The 21,955-nt window shown below is 41.7% G+C and overlaps 1 protein-coding gene across 1 annotated transcript in view; it reads right to left on the bottom strand.

The window, feature by feature from the left end:
* Positions 1–21,955, bottom strand: part of LOC122812025 (protein transport protein Sec24C-like) — a 784,735-nt gene that overhangs the window by 91,885 nt on the left and 670,895 nt on the right. The window contains exon 17 of the mRNA XM_044084258.1: positions 10,380–10,501. Coding sequence (XP_043940193.1) covers positions 10,380–10,501 — 122 coding nt within the window. The remainder of the gene's footprint in view (positions 1–10,379; positions 10,502–21,955) is intronic.

Consider the following 21,955-nt stretch of genomic DNA (forward strand, 5'->3'; position numbering starts at 1 on the left):
TTGACCTATGCGGCCTGTCTCTGTCTTTGTCTTTGCACTTTTTCGGAAGATAGGTAATCAGATGGCTTACCGAAGCCATTTCGGAATACAGAGAACGACAGCAAAAGAATTTAGCTACAGAAATAGCCCTACGATAAATGGTTCGGGCATTAAACAAGGCACAAAACCGACAGTGAGGGACATCGTGGTCTGGGCCTAAACAGGTGACGCAGTAAGAATGAAAATCTCTATGAGGTATTGGCTTTCCACAGGCAAGACAATTGTTACCTTTTTCTGACATCGGTTAGAGCAAGAAAAAAGAATCCCCAATGGGGTATTTAGCTTTAGAAGACTTCAGGTGTGAAACTCGAAAAATGAAAATTTCAGGTAGCGGCCAACTGGCACTTGTGAAAGTACAGTTGTGTACACCTACCATAAATGTAGATGTTCGAGTGTCTTCACTGTTGCAGTCATGACAGTAGGGTTCTCCCCTGCCGGCAGGCAGCCCTCGGTTGGCCAGAATCTCAAAGTCTGGGTCCGGCGTCGGCTGTTCAACCATGCTCGTAGACGTCAGTGCGCCAGGAGTACAAAGCTGACAGCCGACGTCATCTTCTCCAGTTTTTCTTGCCCCAGATGTCAGGAGTCCCAAAATAAAAAAGGTCCCATAACCTTTGCAAATACACCTCAGAAGAATGGTGAAAAAATGAAATACACAAAAGTAAAAATAAGAGGGGACAGGAGGGAGGGAAACCCAGACTGCAACAGTGAAGACACTTGAACATCTACATTTATGGTAGGTGTACACAACTGTACTATGTTCATCGTGGTTCACTGTTGCAGTCATGACTGTAGGGTAGAATCCCAAAGCTGAAAGAAAGGGAGGTGGTCATAAAGAGGAAGGGGTGGCTAAAAGGCCCTGCAAGACTGCAGAGGCAAAGCCTGCCCTAGACTTAGAGTAGAGAGGTAGATTGTAGTGCTTAGAAAATGTATGCACTGAACTCCAAGTTGCAGCTTACAAAATGTCCTTGGTAGGAACTCCCCTGAGGAAGGCCGCAGAAGTGGCAGCAGCTCTGGTGGAATGAGTCCGTATACACCCTGGGATTTGCTTTCCATGGTGAGAATAACAAAATCTGATTCCATGAGCAATCCATTTGGAAATGGTCTGTTTTGAAATGGCTTTACCTTGGGAACTTGAAGCATAAGAAACAAACAATTGATCTGATTTTCTGATGTCCTTGGTTCTGTTCAGGTAAAACGTAGCTGTCTGTGTACATCCAAGGAATGTAAGATCCTTTCCCCTTTATTTTGAGGAGTGGGGAAAAAGGTTGGCAAGTGTATAGTTTGATTTAAAGCCACCTTGGAAACCACCTTAGGCATGAAGGTAGGATTAGTCCTCAAAGATACCCTGTCTTGATGAAAAATAATATAAGGTTCCACAGCCATAAGAGCTTGTAACTCTGAAACTCTCCTGGCAGAGGTTAGGGCTAACAGGATGGCTGTCTTCCAAGATAAAAACTTGATATCAGAAGAGGCAGCAGGCTCAAAAGGAGGCAAGGTTAGTTTTTCCAAAACATAGTTGAGATCCCAAGTAGGAATTGGAGGAGATCTAGGAGGTCTTAAGTTCTTAGCTCCTCTGAGAAACTGTCGCATGAGCTGGTGGGAAAAGATGGGAGGGTCTGTATTATAATGAGAAGAAATAGCAGAGGCATGTATCTTAATGGAAGAGAAAGAAAGACCCTTATGTAAGAGATCTGTCAAGTAAAGTAAAATTAAACTAATGTTAGGAAGAGGAGGATCAGAATCCTGAGCCTGCATCCAGGAACAAAATCTTTTCCATTTTCCTGCATAAGATTTTCTAGTGCTAGGACGTCTGGCTTCTAAAATGACATCCATAACCTGCTTGGGCAGTAAAGAAGAAATCAAAGGCCCTGGATTAACCAGGCTGCCAAGCTGAGAGTTCTGACATGAGAGTGTAGAACTTGACCCTGATGTTGGGACAGAAGTTTCAGAGACAGAGGTAATACCCAAGGGGGCTCTAGGCATAGGTTTTTTAGAGTTGGATACCAAAACTGCCGAGGCCAATTTGGAGCCAGCAAGATTATCCTCTTGGGCTTGTCCTGTTTTATCTTCAATAAAACCCGTGGAAGAAGAGGAAGAGGCAGAAAGGCATATCCTGAGAGGTTCCTCCAACTGAATGACAGAGCGTCCACTTTCCAAGCTTCTCTGTGGAAAGTCCTGGTGCAAAAAGTCTGTAGTTGATGATTTAGTTGGGATGCAAAGAGGTCTATGTGAGGACATCCCCAGACTGCTGTTATCATCCTGAATATTTTGGTGTCCAACATCCACTCGTGTGGATCCGAAAGATTTCTGCTCAGACTGTCTGCCAGGAAATTTTGTTTCCCTGGTAGGAACTGAGCTTGAAGATCCAGATTGCAAGCTAGAGCTGTGTTCCATAGATCCATGGCTAGTCTGCAAAGGGGGTAGGAATGAGATCCCCCTTGCTTGTTTATGTACCACATAACTGTGGTGTTGTCTGTCCGTATTAACAGTTGGCATGGTTGTAAAAGATTCCTGAAGGCCAATAGAGCTTTCTGAACGGCTAACATTTCCTTTAAATTGATATGTAGGTGCTTATGATCCTTTGTCCAAAGGCCCTGCAAACAATTGCCCAGAAAATGGGCTCCCCAAGCATAATCTGAGGCGTCCGTGGTTAGAATCTGAGAGGCAGGAGGCAGATGGAAGGGCTACCCTTTGTTTAGAGCACATGCCCTGGACCACCAAAGAAATTCCTTTTGAAGGCAAGGAAGGACAGAGATCAGTATGTCTAAACTGTGGCAATGCTGAGACCATACACTTTTTAGGTACCACTGTATTTTCCTCATGTGTAGTCTTGCATATGGTACGAGAAGGATGCAGGAGGCCATGTAACCCAAAGCCTGCAGGAATTTCCTTGCAGCTAGATGAGTTAAAGTTGCCAAAGTTCTGAAAATTGAAGCCAGCTGTAACTGTTTTTTGGATGTCAGAAATGCCATCTGGGTTGTGGTGTTTAGGAGCGCACCTAGAAAAGTTATCTGTTGTGATGGTGTCAAATTTGACTTTTTTATGTTTACAGAGAATCCCAGGAACTTGAGGAGGTTCTGTACAAATTCTAGATGCTGGAGTAAAACATCCTTGCTGTCTGCCTGAATTAGACAATCGTCCAGATAAGGGTAAATTTGAATTCCCTTGAGTCTGCAGTAAGCTACTACTGGAGCCAGGCATTTGGTGAAGACCCTGGGCGCAGTAGATAATCCAAAGGGCAGCGCAGAGAATTGAAAGTGCCTCGATCCGGCTTTGAACCTGAGGTATTTTCTGCGATCCTGCCTGATGGGAATGTGTAACTATGCCTCCTTTACATCCAAAGTTACCATCCATGCATTTTTGGACAGCATTGGAAGTAGCTGCTGTAGAGTAAGCATCTTGAATTTTGGAATCTCTAGAAAGGTGTTCAAGACCGACAGATCCAGAATGGGTCTCCATGAGTTTTGCTTCCTTGGGACTACAAAAAGCCTTGAATAAAAACCTTTTCCCATCTCTAAAAGAGGAACCAGTTCTATGGCATTCATAGCCAAAAGAGCTTCCACCTGGTTTAAGGCCTCTGTCCACTGATGCTTTGGAAGGTCTGGCCATCCGCTTGGCCTTGGCAAGGTATGAAAATGGAATTTGTAACCTCTTAAAACCACATCCAAAACCCATTTGTCTTGGGTTATTTGAGTCCAATTTTGATAAAAAAGAGAGAGTTTTCCTCCGAGAGGGGCTTCCAGGCAAGAAGTTCCTGTAGCCCAACAGAGAAAGTCATTGAGTTTGTTTCCTTTGAGATTGTGACCTGTCCTCTCCTCCCCTAGGGGTGGAAGCAGTCCACTGTCTTGGTCTATAAGCAGCTTGCGTTTGAGGCCTCCCTCTGGAACGTCTATATCTACCCCTCTGAGGCCTGTCAGAAGCGGGAAAGGACCAATTTTTAGAAGGCCAATTCCTGCTAAATCTAGGAGGCTGTACTTGTAAGAAATCTTTAACTGTTTGCATGGATTTCGCCTTATCCTCCATCTTTTTAATTACCTCTTCAGCTTTAGATCCAAACAAAACATTATGTTGAACACGAGCATCCAATAATTTAGCCTTTATTTGTTCAGGTAAATTTTGTTCCTTTAGCCATGCATGCCTTCTAATGACTGTGCCAGAGGCCGCAGCCCTACAAGAAGCCTCCAAGGCATCAAACCCACAGTGTAAACCATGCTTCCCAACTTGTGCAGTGGCGTGCAATAAGTCATGTAATTCCTTATCATCTGCACAGGCAAAAATGGAAGTAAGCTTCTGTTTTAAGACAGACAATAGAAATTGCTGGTATTTAAACATATGAAACTGACAGTTTAAAGCCCTAATGGACAAAGTATTAGTAGTGTACACCTTTTTGCCCCATCTTTCTAAGGATCGGGAATCCTTTTCAGTAGGAATGGGATTTTTGGCAGAAGCGGCCTTAACTCCCTTGGGACCCTGAGAAATGGTTTCAGGGTCAGCAGAAGGGTTCTTGTATAAAAACTGATGGGAATCAGGAACCCTGTAATATCTATCAGGCTTAACAGGAGCAGGAGGAAAAGAGTCAGGGGTAAAGTTAGCCTTCGAAAAGGCATCATCCACAATATCCAAAACAGGAGGAATAGCCAGGGGGTCTATGTTGGGAAAGAAGAAGAAATTCCCTCAGTCTTTTCTTGGATTCCGAAAACTCCTGTCCTTCCCAATGGAAATGTTCCCTCATTTCATGCAAAGTTTCCCCAAAAGAGAAATCCTCAGGGGGAGAAGCAGAAGGAATGGATCCTTCAGCATCAGAATCCTCATAAGGAGGGAAAGAATATTCCTGATCAGAAGAAGAAACTGAGGAAACAGAAGCCTGATCAGAGGAATTATAAGAAACATCCTGCCTTGGCCTTTTGTCTGGAGGGGGATGAGAACCCCTAATCATAGTAATTAAATCCTCCGCCATCTTGAGTAACTGTTTCTGTGACTTAGGAGCCGGTTCAGAAGAGGCCTGTGTTGAAGTCTTTGATTTTGAAGGAGTCTTTGCCTTTATCTTTGGCTTTGCCTTTATTAGTAGCTGAGTAGGCCTGAAAACCCTTTCGGAAGCCGGTACCTGCACAACGGCTCCGGACCCATCCGAAGGAGCACTGTCCGAAGGTCCTGCAATAGAAATATTTAAAGGCCTGGTTGGCTCCTCATGAGAGTCCATTTCGGCCATCGGTTCTGAAATGGCCGACGACAGGGGCTGCAAAAGCGTCTCACTGATGACGGCCGAACCTGAAGCTGGCTCCACTTGTGCACTATCATCAGATTTGGACCTCGGAGGCCTTTCTTTATCCTTGCGACGCTTGTGAACTCCGGTAGCCGGGACTGTATCCGACGACATTTTGTAGTTAAAGCGCCTACCGAAGTAATGAAAAGCAAAATCGTACCTTCGCTTAATTGTATGTTGATTGAATCTAGCACAAAACCGACAACTAGCTACGTCGTGGTCAGGGCCCAAGCAAGGAATACAGTAAGAATGAAAATCCTTATGAGGTACTTGCTTCCCACATAAAATACAATTATTAACTTTTTCTGACATCGGAGTGGAACAAGAAAAAAAGTTTCCCCAACGGGGTACTTAGCTGTGAGTGGAGAAGAAAATCTTCGGACCGAAGTAAATCAGTAAAATTCGTCAGGAGTCAGCCGACCGGCACTTGCGAACTGCTATCACCGCACAGCAAGAAAAACTGGAGAAGATGGCGTCGGCTGTCAGCTTTGTACTCCTGGTGCACTGACGTCAGGGAGCATGGTTGAACAGCCGACGCAGGACCCAGACTTTGGGATTCTGGCTGACTGAGGGCTGCCTGCCGGCAGGGGAGAACCCTACAGTCATGACTGCAACAGTGAAACACGATGAACATTTGCTTCTGCTTCGGGCTCCTTCTCTGCAAGAAAGACTGATGTAATGGCGTCGGCTGCATGTTTTATACCCCTGACGACCTGACATCATGGAAGAGGTGACAGCATCCGACGCAGAAATCCCAAGACTCTGATATTTGGGCCGAATGAGGGCTACATGCAGGCAGATAACCCAAGTGTGACGACTGCAACAGTGAAACACGAAGAACATCTGCAGGGTATATCAGTGATGTCTTAGAAAGACTGTCTGTTTCTGATTAACATTCTAAGTTTTGGGTTCTACTTGTTGATGGCAGGGCTAGAATGATCAATACACGCAACATATCAGATTCATTTTTTGTGAAGACAAAATGCATCCTGTGATGAGATCATGAGTCTAAGGGAAAAAGTGGAGGAGAACAGTGCCAAAATGAAGCTGGAACCCTTGCACCTGCATCCCTGCCTCCCGTTTAGACAAGCAATACTTCCAGAAGTTCCTGTGTTGAGGGTTATGTGAAACATTTTATCACCCAGAAACACAGAGTGGTACTTTTAAGGGAATACTGACGTATATATGGGTCTAGGACTATTCACTGAAAGCAAATTTCAATGAAAGTCAAATGACTGTGCACAGATCACTGAAAGCACAATTCACTGAAATACATTTCACTGAAAGTTATATATGGCCTTTTCCCCACTGTAGTGCAACCCTGGAGTTAGAATATATAGTAAGGGGAGTTGTGGGGGGCATAGCCCCCCCCCACACAGTTTGGATACATATTAAGTTTAGTAAAGAGTAATTTATTGAAATTGCAAGTATCCATGTGTATAGTTCAAAATGTTTAAAATAGGTGGGGGGCAGTGCCCCCACACCCCACTCAAGTAGATGACAACAGGAAGAATTCTGAAATGTGACTCTAAGTCGTTTATAAAATGAATAGTGCCACAGATCTAGCATTGCAATGCAGTTTTTTTGCACAAAAAGAAGCATGCTATTCTAATGTCTAGCATTAGTGACTTACGTCTGTAATTTACCAGGACATGAAAAAAGAGACATTGGGAATGTTCTGACAACACAGGGACAGGTATGGGATGTGTGTGTGTGTGTGTGTGTGTGTGTGTGTGTGTGTGTGTGTGTGTGTGTGTGTGTAAAAGAGTGAATGGGGGGTGTCTGTGCTAACAAGATGCATTGGCCGCTAGTGTTAACATGCTGATCTGCACTTGCAGTACTTAATGTTAATTCAGACATGTAAATTAGCCAATAATGAGGTCTTTCCTCATTGTGGCCGATGTCTCTAAATTGTATATCTGTGCATAGTGGAAACAGGGCGTTTTTAATGCAACCCTTAGAATGAGTGCTGGGGTTCTTTCTGAATCCCCAAGAACATCTTTCCAACAACATAGTAATAGATTATAATGCAAAAAAAAAAAATTACACATATTTTTCACAAAAAATGGTTTACAGTTTTGAAGCCATAAAACATAAATGTGGTGTCAGTTTTTAATATGATGGTGAGCAATTCTTTTTATTCCTTTATGGGTGCTTATTTTCTGAGATTTGTATACAAACATGAAAAATTATGCCTTTTACATAACTAACAATCTAAACAGCAATATATATATTTCAAGATATACAACTTAAAGGGAAAATAGTGACATTTTTCTTTAATATCATCTAAAGTTTCAGCAGACACCTTAATTCACATGGGTTTGACATAATTAATGTAAATACGAAAATACTGCATATCTGCTTAATTATAAATAACATACATCACCAATATGTAATATATACATTCTACATGGACACAGTGATGGCATATGTTCTTGTCTCCCACTATGACATTTCATGCTATGCCTCTAAATAACATGCAGTTCAAATATTTGTAAAATATAAATATGAAACCTAACGCCTAACATGTGACAAACAACGGTTAATACAGCTATTGTATTTGTAGTGTATCCTAGACAAAATAATTAGTGACATTTTGTTTCTTTCACCTTGTCTTTTCACATTTTGCCTGTTAGTAACTGGTAAGTCACTTGCCTAAGGAAGCCAGCTGCAGTCTCATAATGACTTAAAGAGCTAATAGGTGCCAAATGGCTATGCATCAAAAAGCACAGTAGATGTGAATGATGTCTTTCTTTTCCTTTTGGCTGTGCCCATTAGGGGTCACCACAGCAGATCATATGTTTCCATTTCTTCTCGTCCTCTGCCTCTTGCTCTGTTACACCACCCACCTGTATATCCTCTCTTACCACATCCATAAACCTTAACTTAGGCCTTCCTCTTTTCCTTTTACCTGGCACTTCCATCCTTAGCATCCTTCTCCCAATATACACAGCATCCCTCCTAAGCAGATGTCCAAACTAACGCAATCTTGCCTCTCTGGCTTTATCTCCAAGTCGTCCAACCTGAGCTGACCCTCTAATATACTCATTTCTAATCCTGTCCATCCTTGTCACACCCATTGCAAATCTTAACATTTTTAACTCTGCAACCTCCAGCTCTGAGTCCTGTCTTTTCATCAGTGCTACTGTCTCCAACCCATATAACATAGCTTATCTTGCTACCATCTTGTAGCCCTCCCATTTCACTTTTACTGGTCACAAATCACTCCTGACACTTCTCTCCACCCATTCCACCCTCTCTGCACTTTCTTCTTCACCTCTCTTCCACACTGACCATTACTCTTAACTGCTGATCTCAATTATTAAACTCACCCACCTTCACCAACTCTACTCCCTGCATCCTCACCAATCGTCTGTCTTCCCTCTCATTCACAAAAATATATTCTGTCTTAGTCCTGCTGACATTCATTCCTCTCCTCTGTAGTGCATATCTCCACCTCTGCAGGGTCTCCTCAACCTGTTCCTTACTCTCACTACAAATCACAATGTCATCTGCAAACATCATAGCCCATGGGGACTCCTATCAGATCTTGGAGCTTTTCTCCTCAGGTCTCCGCTGAAAAAGGGCTTCTCAGAACCCAGACGGACTAACCCAGTTAACAAATGTAAAAATAAATAAAATAAAATAAAACTTGTTCATCACCATTGCAAATAAGAAAGGGCTCAGAGCTGATCCTTGATGTAATTCCACTTCCACCTTGAATGCATCCTTCACTCCTACCGCAGACCTCACCACAGTCACACTGCCCTTGTACATATCCTGTACCAGTCTTACATACCTCTCTGCTACTCCCGACTTCCTCATACAATACCACTACTCCTCTCTGGGCACCTTTTTTTCTTTAAGTCCACAAAGACACAATGCAAATCCTTCTGATTTTCTCTACACTTCTCCATCAAAACACTCAGGGCAAACATTGCATCAGTAGTGCTCTTTCCTGGCTCACTAATCACCACCTCCCTTCTTAACCTAGATTTCACTACCCTTTCCCATAACTTCATACTGTGGCTGATCAATTTTATCCCCCTGTAGTTACTATAGCTCTGCACATCACCCTTATTCTTAAAAATCGGTACCAATACACTTCTTCTCCACTCCTCAGGCATCCTCTCATTTTCCAAGATTCCGTTAAACAATCTGGTTAAAAACCCCACTGCCATCTCTCCTAAACACCTCTATGCTTCCACAGGTATGTCATCTGGACCACCAGCCTTTCCATTCTTCATCCTCTTCATAGCAGCCCTCACTTCCTCCTAGTTAATCCACTGCACTTCCTGATTCACTATCCCCACATCATCCAACCTTCTCTCCCTCTCATTTTCTTCATTCATCAACCCCTCAAAGTACTCTTTCCATCTGCTCAACACACTCTCCTCACTTGTGAGTACGTTTCCCTCATTATCCTTTATCACCCTTACCTGCTGCACATCTTTCCTAGCTCGGTCCCTCTGTCTAGCCAATCGGTACAGGTCCTTTTCTCCCTCCTTAGTGCCTTATCCTTAGCCTTTGCCACCTCTCTCTTTGCCATGCACCTCATCTCCTTATACTCCTGTCTACTTTCTTCATCTCTCTGACAATCCCACTTCTTTACCCTGTATACGGTCCCGTATTTCCTCATTCCACCACCAGGTCTATTTTTCCTCCTTCTTCTGTCCAGATGTCACACCAAGCACCTTACTAGCTGTCTCCCTTACCACATGTAATGTGGCTTCCCAGCTATCTGGTAGCTCTTCACTGCCATTCAGTGTGCCTGTCTTAACTCTTCCCTGAACTCCAAAATAGATGTGAATGACTTAATGTAGGTGAAAATGGACTAAGTAGGGAGTATGGAAATGTCTCTAGCAATATATTATACTATCTGTTTCTGACTAGGGAGTAAATGAACTAAACTTGGTATGAAATTAGAGAGAAGATTAAAACAACAGTGAGGACGATGTAGGACAAACTTGCATTGTGCAGGGTTATAATCAAATTAAATGTTTAAAGCACATGCATTCCAGAAATGAACGTGGAAAATGAAAGATACAAACATCTTACAGTTTTCTTTCATGATTACCTGTCCTTCTGATACTAGTGAGGTAGCACAATTCTTTCGATAGCATGCCAAGATATGAGTCACTTGATCCACCAATCCATCTCGGATGGACTTTGTGGGACTGTCCGGCAACGCACTAAAGGCTGAAAGATTCAACAGGAATATCAGTTTGGCAACAAGCAGCAGATAGTCAGTATGGCTCTAGTTTACATAATAAGTACCCATAATCCCCAACAGCATACATGTTTTTATTTAAATTATTTACTTCTTGTGAATGTCACAGCACTTAGATTAGTGGTAATGGTTTGCCATCTTTACAACAAGCTGCAGCTACCTCCACATTTTAGACATGCAGATTCACAGACATTTCCCATTTCAGAGTAGAACCACTCTACACATTTGGAGCTTGCTTTCAAGAACTGCATCTTGTAAAATACTGGCTTTGCCACATCTACCCATTTCTATAAATACACAACAGTGACACTCTTGCTGTATCTATTATTCACTTACACAACTACAAACACATTAGTTCTATGAGCATACTACAGCTCAATGAAGCTGTGAAGTTTTAACATTAACAGTTACTCCGTAGCATATCACCTACTCCGAGGTGATCTCTGCCTAACATATAAAGTTATGTCAAACCCAGAGCTGTTGGACATGCTATACTTAAAGAAATCCCAATCCCTCCAAGCTACACGCTCTAGGGACCTAAACCTTGTCACCATAATAAACAGGACATGCTGGAGGGATAGATTCCTGTCCCAGAGACTTCCCATAGGAACAGGCTACCCATCTATGTCAAGCAAAGTTCTTCATTAACACTCTTCAAGAAAAATCTTGATGAGTGGATGGGAAATAGGAAATACACCCCAGGGATCACTTCTGTGTCTCTGCTCGACAGTGGCACAGGAAAATAACTTTTGTGGGTGGCGTAAGCCAGGGAACTTTGTTGGCTAGGCTTACGTAGGCCCTTGGGCCGATAGCCTAGTACCTACCTATGAACCTATAAGTAACATCACATCCTGGTTCTCCCAATCATCCATTATGTACTTCTGACACCTACAGGTCAGCTAACACTGCTCTGGAAGAAGAAAGTAATTTTCTAAATCTAATACACACGTGAAAGATACCCTTTGTTGGGGTGTCTGATCTCTGCAGTACAAGAACTACTACAGTGAAAAGTTCCTCACAAGTTCCATCTTCCCACTGGCATCTGCCAGGCTCATACTGAAACTGTATTGTATTTAAAAACATATACGTGTGTCCAGAACCAATCCAGAGTTAGAAGTTCTGCTTAAACCTCCTGTGGTGCAACCATAGGTGTACATGACTATTAAAAGTCTTGCAACTGCTCTTCGCCATCTAGTAGCCTATGTATTTTCCTAATGATGTACTTTTTACACTTGCAAAGTACTTATAAACTTAAATAAATAACCATGTACAATATAGGGATTTCCTTACATGTATCATATATTATACTACTGAATATTGCATATTTCTAGAATATATTACTGAATGCCACCTTCTCTCACAAAAACAACATGGCTTTTAAGCAGGGAGAAGCATGCCCAGAGCCATCTGGTCTCTGACCAATGAAATTCTCATTTCAAATGGACAAAGGCATGTTCTCTGGTACAAACTTTATAGACCTCACCAGAGCCATTGACTAAGTCAGCAACTCCTCTCTTATAATCCACCTTTCAGAACTAGGAATTAGACCTGAAGCCATCTCTTGGTTCCAAAGTTGTCTGCGTAGTCCACCATTTGTCAGTGAACTATAACTCCTGTACATCTTTCTCTCTCTCTCTCTATCCTCTCCACTACTCAAAGGATATATTCTTGCCCCACTTCTGTTCTCTACATACATCAATAAACTTCCATTCGATTTTCTGCATTTTCCTCTCCACCTCTGCACATATGACATGGTCCTTTACCAATTCAACTACTCCTTAACTACCTTAGAGCAAGAGCTACAACCTGATTTGAATCACCTCAGTGAATGGATTATTACTAAAAACCTTATACTAAATACATCCAGAATTAAATCTATGCTTTTTAGTGCTAAACAAAACTCAGCAAATCCAAGAAAACTTTAACAATCTATGATCACTGTGATGATGAGAGGTAGTGCCAGCTATGCCAGAGAGGGTAGGGCAGTTCATGTGTAGCATATGCTAGCTTAGCTACCTGGAGTTTTGTACAGAAATATACATTTATTTCAGACTGTACTGTTGTAACTGAGGAAATGTATACATGTTAAAACAGGATGCTGGAAGGGAAGGGGTTATGCTCAGTTCAACTGACCTTAAGAAAAATAGACAGAAATTAAATGACTTGGTTTAGGCCATAAAGATTTTATCTCACAGGCCCGAATGCAGCCAGAGACGCAATGTCTGGGAAAGGCCTGGGCTCTTATTTTCCTTAGTGGTGAGCTAACTGCTACTCTGGGGTGCCAGAGAATGTCTGATTCGTCTTTGCATAAGGATGAAAAGTATTGGAATTGTTTTACAGTCTCCAGATGCCTTAGCAAAGCTCTAGGTGCATATTGTGACACATCTCTGCTAGGTCCTGGTTCAGCTTCTAGTCGGGGGGGGGGGGGTAGTGTGGGAACCACAGAATCAGGTGACCAGATGTGATGTCATTCTACAGCCAGCACTGAAATTATTTTAAATATTAGTGAGAGATGTGATAGTGACACTCAGCACTCTGTTATTGGAACTGACAACAAAGACACTCACTCACTTCATCTTGCCTTGCTCTAGCAAATAAGTAGGGAACAGTAATTCTTTAATCAGTTAGGAAAATAGTGTGACTAGTTAAATATTGTTTTTCTGTATCTGTCTGAATCTTTCCAGCTGCATTACTTTTATATTTCCTGTGAATTTATTGTAAATAGATATTCAGTATTTTCATGTTTTCTATTTTACTATTTATTATTAAATATATCTATACCTTGCATTGTGGCTGGTCTTTTAGAAAATAGTCTAAGCTTGGAGAGTAATAGCATTTATTTGGTAACACTGTGGCTTCATGCTCCTGAAAGTCTTGCCTTTGGCCAGACATTACCATTTGTATAAGTGTTAATTTTGCTAAGAGTAACTGGGTACCCTGGTAAGAGCATTAAAGTAGCTGGCTGGTGGCAGTGAATCTACCTTATAGTTTGTGTGGAGGTGGCATAGCTAGTAAATCTGTGCCAGCCCTGTCCAAGTGTGTGTGTGTCGTGCGTGTGAAAATCAAATCTCAAGGACTGTGTGTGTGTGTGTGTGTGTGTGTGAGCTATCTGGAACAGGGACACAGAGCACTGGTTTCTGCAGAGAGATAGATGGAGTCTTATTTGGGGCCTGGAAAGGAAGTCTGGCGCCATGTCTGGAGCATGCTCCCTGTGTGCACTTAAGGGAAATTGTGCTTAGTGCAGAGAGCTGTATCTGAAAATACTGCATATATCCATTTTTGTTCTAAGCAAATGTTCCCCACCGGTGTCAATGGTGAGGACTGAGGCTCCTTGATTAGTGGTCCAGAGGAGGGATGCCTTAATCACAACAACCATCCCTTAGACCAAGTCTCCTCTTTCTAGTATCTTGGTTTCTGGTTCGATTAATCACTCAACTTCCACCTGCATCTTCATAAAACATGTAAAAAATTAATCTCCTACTTTTCTGGGCACAAAAAAAATCCCCATTGCTTCTCACCCTCCACCTAGTTTGGAAAATGGAAAGTAATCCTACTCCCTCAACTCAAATTCATCCTCCCTCTTATATTAGCAGCCTCTGCTATAAACTCTACCACTACTTAGGTACTAGAAATCAAAATAAGTAGATTTATTACACAGTCCCCAAGAAATGAACAGTACCATAACACTGAAAAAGGCAAACTGGCTCCCAGTTAACCAAGGAGCAGACCTGCTTCTAGGACCTCAGTCATTCAAACTCCTACATGAACATACTCTCCCTCCTTTAACCTCAAAGCAATAACACATACCACCACATACAACCTAACAAACTTGAAAAACTCAGGCCCTAAACCAAAAATTCCACAGTCCAAGCTACAAATCCCTGACTATGCTTTCTCATTTATTAGGCCAAAATTGTGAGAGCCCTTCTCATCTGAAATCACTCATCCAAGTTCTGTTCTCACCTAAAAATCACATTTAGTTACACAAGCAGAAAGCACCTCTTACCCCTCAGGTCACATCAATTAAGTATATTTCAACTCTTCTCCACTCTAACTCAACCATAAGATCCTTTGCTCCTTTTCACACCTCTAACTTCTCAAATGTTATGACACTTGTGTACATACTAGAAATTAATATATTGGATCTACTATGTATCCAAATCACTTCTGGTCAGGTTTTGACCCTGATCTAAGACTGAAATTGGTCAGAATTAATCGGTGCTCTATCCTGGCAAATAAATTAAAATAAATAAATCACAAAATGCAGTATATCAAGGTAAGAAAAGCACATTACACTATTAACATAATTATCTGAGATTAATGTGACAGGGAAGGAAGAAAGAACAACTACAGACTGCAGAACATACTCTAACTGGTAGATTAATTACAGTAATTCAGTACTTGTTTCTCTCAGAAGAGGAATATAATGCACATCAGTCAGAAGAGACAAGTTTGACAGTAATAGTAGAATACTTAAACAGCAGACTGTAGCCCATAGACAAGTGTATTAATTATGTATGGCATGTTATTTCCCCACACTGTTCTCAGATGATCCTTGGCATCCTTATTTCCTGCCTCTTGCCAAAACTCAATGTGGTCACTTCCCATAGCAAGGCCCCTATCACTGATGACAGACCCAGCAGGTACTTGACAAAAATAAACCTGGATGTGGATCACTGTAAATGGTGTTACACAATAGCAGTGTCTGTTTTCACTTCAGTAAGAGTAAAAAGGTCAATCATCTATATGTGTATAACTGAAGTACTATTATAAACATCTAGATCCCTTGACTTTGACAAGATATATCCATAATAAGAAATATCTAGGCTAAGTCACTGAAAACTATCCAAAAGAGCCAATCCTAACTGGAACAATGTGACCTAAGGCAGAAAGCCAATTATGATTCATTGTAATGGAAAAAGAATGTCACCCCCCGCCCATGTGCATTGAGCTATGCCAAATGTACCCCTTCACATAATATAATCAGCTCAGAGGTAACACCACCTCAAGATAATGGGGGCAGGGGAGACACATTTTAAGACATTTCTCCAGTTATATATTTTTGGTCCATAATGTTTATCTAATCAAGTGACTCTCAACAGCATATCTATTCCCAAGATGTCAAACTGGATGCTTAACCTTGACTCTGCAATCTGTTACTGAACTAAGGCAGATGAAATCAAAGACAGGGGCCTTGTCTGTATGTGAGAAGTTACAAACATTGTTCAAAACATTAACTCTAAGTACAGCCCATGCAGTACTAATCCTAAAGGAATGCAAGACAGCAGGAGTGGATGTCTCTGCTTTGAGACAATACTGTTCTCTTTTGCCAGTGCAGAATACTAGATGTTGATGAATGAGAAGAGCAACGTGATTATTGCATGCATAATTACAAATATAAGTACAAATAAATAACATTCATCTTTTTTTCTCAAAGACTCATCGTTATCATCACCATCATTATCAGTCCCCTTTTTCCCATTTTCTACATGGGGTTGGGGTGTTTTATCAACTTTACCACCCCTTTCAATTAAACAACACTCTCCTACCTTCTCTGACAGGCATGCCTGACTGTCACTGGTCTTCTCTCACCAATCCATCCATCCCTTTGCTGGACACCCTAGCTTCCTCTTGCCTTCTTCCTGTCTCTCCAACATCTTCTACATCAGATCATATTCTCCTTTCCTGCATGTGTGCCTGAATCAAAATAATCTTCTCTCTTTGATCTTTGACCTATTCTGCAATTGTAGCTCCTTTGGCTTCTGCTCTGATGTCATCATTTCTTCATCTGTCCCACATTGTGCATCCTACTACCCATCTCAGGCACTTCACCTCCATTACATCTAGTTTCCACAACTGCTCTGCCTTCACTGCCTAGGCTTCTGTTCTACACTGTACAACAGTACTAGTCACGCAGCTATTATCTACACTTTAATTTTCAGCTCCTTTGGCATTTTTCTGTCACATACTATCCCTGACGCTCTGTGACAGTTGCCTGCAGCCTCTCAGATTCTAGCTTTGACCTCCTCATTTAGACTTTCTTTCTCCACAACCAGCACTCCCAGATCCTTGAGGCTGTTAACTTATTCCACTATTTTCCATTGTATCTGAAATATTAGGTTCTTCTGTTTTCCCCCATTTGCTGCCATGACAATTGTCTTGCCTGTACTCAGTTTTTTCCCATGTGCCTTCCCTATCATTTGTTGAAGTTCTTGCTTAGGGTCTGCTTTCAATGTCACTTTATCAGCATAGAGCAGCTTTATTGATCTCTTCCCTCTGATCTGTTTGCTAATGTAGTCTATCAGACATATTAACAGCAGTAGGCTCAGAGCTGCACCCTGATGCACACCCACTTCCACTAAGAACCCCTCCATGAGTTTGAACACAGGTTGTACTTGTGTTATTGGGTCCTTGTACATAGCTTACATTAATTCTAGCAATGTTTCTGGGACTACCGACTATTGCATGACTGCCCAAATAAGCTTTCTTGGAACCTTGTCATATGCTTTCTCCAAATCTAGAAATACGCAGTTGGACTCTTTTCTGATCTCTAGCTTCTTCTCAAGTATCTGTCTCCCTGCAACAGGGTCAGATTTAGTGCATTCTGATCTGAATCTGAGTTGCTCATCTCCTGTCTTACATTCTCCTACACTGCATATCTGTTTATCAATCACCCTTTCCAGTATTTTCATGTGTTGTGACAGGAGCTGGGTATCTCTATAGTGCCCATAGTTGTGAATGTCCCCTTTGTTTGTGTACAATTGCACTAGAATGCTTATTCTGCAGTCATATGGTTTACACCTTGCTCTTCATACTGCTATGAATACCCTCAGGAACCATTTCAACCCTGATTCACCCAACATCTTCCTCATATCTGTTGTGATTTCATCTGAGCCTGCTAATCTCCCTGACTTAATTTCCTTAGTGCTGTTTTTATTTCCTCTAGGGTGAGCTCTTCTTCTTTCATTGTAGGCTGTGTCTGGGGTAGTTCCAATTCAGAAGCTGGTGGAAGTATTCTTTCCATCTGCCTTTGATGTCCTGTAGATCAGTGAGCAGTTTGTTGGTGGCATTACTTATGACTGGTAAAGTGCCTCTGATGTCTTGTTCTTAGTTATTGTGGCTGTTTTTCTAGCCTCTCTGTTAGTCAATAAGTATTCTTACTTAGCCTAGTATATCTTTTCCATCTCCAATTTTTCCTGCACTCTTTCTTTCTTTTGATAACTTCCTGGACTTTTGCATTTCACCACCAGCTTTCCATATACACCTTATTTCTATACCTGGTTTGGCTGCATATATGTTCTGCAGTCTTCTTACATGTAATTTTAAGATGCTGCCATTCTTCTTCAACTTCACCTTTTTCCTCTTCTACTGAGGTGCTACAGCCCTGAGTATTTCCTTGAACTACTGTGCTTTATCTCCAGTCAGCTTCCAGGTCATCAGCATAGTCTGTGTTGACTTCAGATCTTTCTCTGACCATTGCCTGCAGTTGACTGTGGCCACCAGTAATTTATGCTGTGGGACGACTGTGACATATTAGGAAGATATTTACCTGAGTTGCTTGTTGGCAACTCTTGTATTAGATCTTGTGACTGTCTCTCTTGCTGAATCATGTGCTGGCCACCATGAAGTCATTCTTTATTCCTGTTGCCCCATACATGTGGACCCAGACAGTCTTCATATCCTGTTCTGTCTGTCCTGATATCAGCATGCCAGTCCCCTATTATCAACATCAACTTATGTTGTCCTGCTTTATGTAGCAGGTCCTGCAACTGCTGCCTAAATGCAATATTCCTCGTTATCACAACCCTGCTGTGGGCATGTGCTAAGATTACGAATATTTGCCCTTACCATGAGTGTAGCACTAATTCTGATGACATCCTTCACTGTCTTCAGAAAACTCTCCACCACAATTCCCATACCATTTCTGGTCTGTCTTCCCTCTGGCTAGTAAGACTCTGGATCACAATCCAAGTGGCTTTAAGGTATTACTCTTCCATCTTGTCTCCTCAATACACAGGAAGTCCAGTCTCCTCCATACCATCATGTCATCCACTTCATCCGGTCAGTGACCCTATACTGAGTGCAACAATACTTAGTTCATGCTAGCCAGGTTGAATGGCTTTGCATCCAACTTTTGCTCAACAGAGCTATCCCAAGTAACCCAAGCAGGGCAAATGGACACTGGCAGGTCAGTAGTTTACTGATGCAGAGTTGCTGGGCTTTATGGAGGGTACACACTGGTCAATAGAGGCACACAGACCCCTCCTATCATTAGCATTGGTCCAGGGCGAAGGTTGGAGTAGGCCAGGTCCTCAATTCAGTTATTATCAGCAAATACCCATGCCCATTGTTGGCAGCATTAGTCAGTGTGACAAAATCACCTAAACCCAGTGTTTATACAACTGAGTGGCTAGGTCTGATGAGGTGTGCACTCTGTGATACTTGTTCTCTTTTGATGCCTAAAGTAGTTGGTCAATACAACTCTTTCCCCAATAAGCACCACATAGAGTTTGTGCTGCTGCTCACAACTCCTTTCAAGTTTTTGGAGGTGACTGAGGTAGAAATATCCAATGTGTTTTTGGGAGGTGGAAGGAACCTCACAGAAACACAGGTAGAACATGCAAACTCCACACAGGCATTGGTAGAAGTTGGGATCAAGTATTTCATGTTGTTCTTGAGAGGTGAAATCCGTAACCATTATACAAACTAACTCATCAAAGTCCATTCAGTCAAGATTGATACATCAATGGGATTTGACAGAGGTTCTTACATTTTATCCTACAGGTCTGGTGTCATGTGAGAGCATGCACTGAGGTTGTGGGGGACTTTGCCTCCCACATAACATGTTTTTGTTGGAAGCCCATTTGGTGTATCATGCTCAATTGATGTACCTTGATGGGAGAGTATATGAGGAAACGGATAACAATCTACATGCTGACTATCCAGCCAAATCAGTATCTGACCAAAATCCACTAAAAAAGTTGGAAAAACTACATGGTATATCAATAAGTTGATTTCAACCTTCTCCAACACAAGAACATGCATAACTAACAATATGTGCTCCTTTATACAAAATGTGGGTATGACTGGATAACTACCAGATACTGAGAAGCTGGATTATTAGGTTGGTGTAGGTGCAGTTAAGACAATGCAAATCAAGAACTAGAGAAAGTCATTCCTTGCATAAAAACACCATTTTCTCAGAAAATGAAATGTGTAATATGTGTTGTTCATAAGGAGGACAATACAAGACTCTCCATAACATTTAAAATGTACTGTTTAAAGTGGCTGAGTACCAAGCATTGCACAAGAGAGGAAATACTCAATTAAACAGTTATATCAATGCAGAAAAAACAAATGTGGACAATTACTTATATATCACTTAAATATGATCTACATATCATAAATTGCACAACAATTAAAACATAAGGTTTCATGAGGTTTTCCGGTGCCAATGCCTTGTATATGTATTCACTGCCCAGCTGGCACCCTTCTAAACTGGAAGTATTCACTGATCTCCTCAAAGAAAGTAAATAATCACTTTGCTGCATCTACAAAGGCAGCGAGCTCCACAGGATGGGAACAGGGGAAGCAAAAGCCTGCTTAACCTTATGTTTTAAGTTACTTTCTGAGAACCAGTATCAAGCCTTGCTTGCACTGAAAAAGAGAGATAGCACACTGCAGTATAAGCACAAGCAGCTGTTTAAACTCAGCATGACCCTAACTGTGAAGGGCTTGGTGAGTCATTCAGGATCTTAATGATAATGTTATGCCCTCTTGCAAAAGATTACCAGGTAACTGGATAATTTATAAAGGTTCCTCAATACCATGGCTGCTGAGTGATGGATCTATGGCAGGCATTTAAGTTCAGAATCTACACATCTAAAATGTAACAACAGTAATGTAAGAATGTATGAACTATAGTAGTGAAATCACTCTGAGGAATTAAGTGTTTCATACTGATGTTATTCTTTTTTTTTTTTTTTGTCTGACTGACCCTGGCCTGTGGCTCACCTTTCTTCTCTCAGTTGGCCAATTCATTACTCCCAAAAGAATGAGAGGTAGGCCCATTCACTCTAAAGACAAGGCAAAAGTCCTGTGGCCCATTCATTCTATGCCTGAAACAAGCGCCATACTACCCCTTTATTCCTAGGAGGTATGAATATGGAGACAGGGAGTAGACAGGACTGCCATGTCACAATGACTCCCTTCACTTATCTGGCCTAACTCTTCCCAGCAGCAGCTTGTAGCTACCACTTAAGCTGCTGTCTACAAGGTTCCTCACATGTCTCCATACACACCTGTGAATTCCATCTTGGCATATGTACAATGCATGCCATACTGACCCAATGGCTACTGCCAGCAATCCCACAACATTTTTACAAGAGCTCATGTACAGTGGGTTATACCACTACACCTCCCTCAAGGATGGCAACCAGATATCAGCTCCTCTCTCCAACCCTCCCTACCTCAGATCTTCCACAGCACAAGCTGCAAATAGAACCCAACCTGTCTGGGTCACAGTCAGGGATGTATCGTTCTATGCCATGGGGATGAGGCTAATGAAGGCATTCCTGAAATTAGAGTAGGATAACCCCATTACAGCTGAAATGATCTTACAGGTTCATTACATTATCAAAAATAATTCCAAGATGTCAACACAGAGTTCCACCATAAATATAAATGAGGAGGATATGGAGCTTGTGCCGTTCTTATTACAACATGCACCCGTACAGCCTCAGTGTTTGCTGGAATCTTCAGTCTGCTACATGTCAACCAATTAAAGACTGAGTCCAGACATCCTTGAAATGTGTCAGTGTATGACACTTGCTCCTAGGAAAAGGAGAGGTAGAGGTGGATCGTCAGTATAGCAGAAAAACTGAATACCACACTTGTACAGGACATCTTTTTAGGGTGGCATGAACACTGAGAAAAATGGAGGAGTCAAACATTGATGACAAATGGAGACAAAAAAATGGCACCCTGCAATCTAGTAGAATTTTTGGAGGATGAACAAACCCCAATGATAACTTTCTGGAGTGTCTCATATAGTATGAGTATAATAATTTGTGAACTATGCATCTGAGTCTTCAGTTGATTCTCAAGTCCTTAATCAAGGCCCCATAATCCACTGTGTCAAATGTTGCTAAGGGTTCGACTATGTTTCATCAGGACTTGACTAATGGATAAAATAAACTGGTTGAAGCTTCTGTTGAACAACACATATTACAAAAAAACAGGGGAAATCCCCATGAACCATACAGCCCCCTTATTTATATGTTCTAACTCCACAACTGTACAATTATAGGGAAAAAAAAGAAAACCCCTAACAATTTGAACCTCTGTTGCTGCACAAATATACCACACGGACAGTGACGTTCTACTGAAAATGCATCTGGGTGTGTTCTAAATTGGGAGATTAA

The sequence above is a fragment of the Protopterus annectens genome, chromosome 9.part0 (genome assembly GCF_019279795.1).
Source record: "Protopterus annectens isolate FY-2018-M chromosome 9.part0, PAN1.0, whole genome shotgun sequence".
In the NCBI taxonomy this organism is placed as follows: Eukaryota; Metazoa; Chordata; order Ceratodontiformes; family Protopteridae; genus Protopterus; species Protopterus annectens.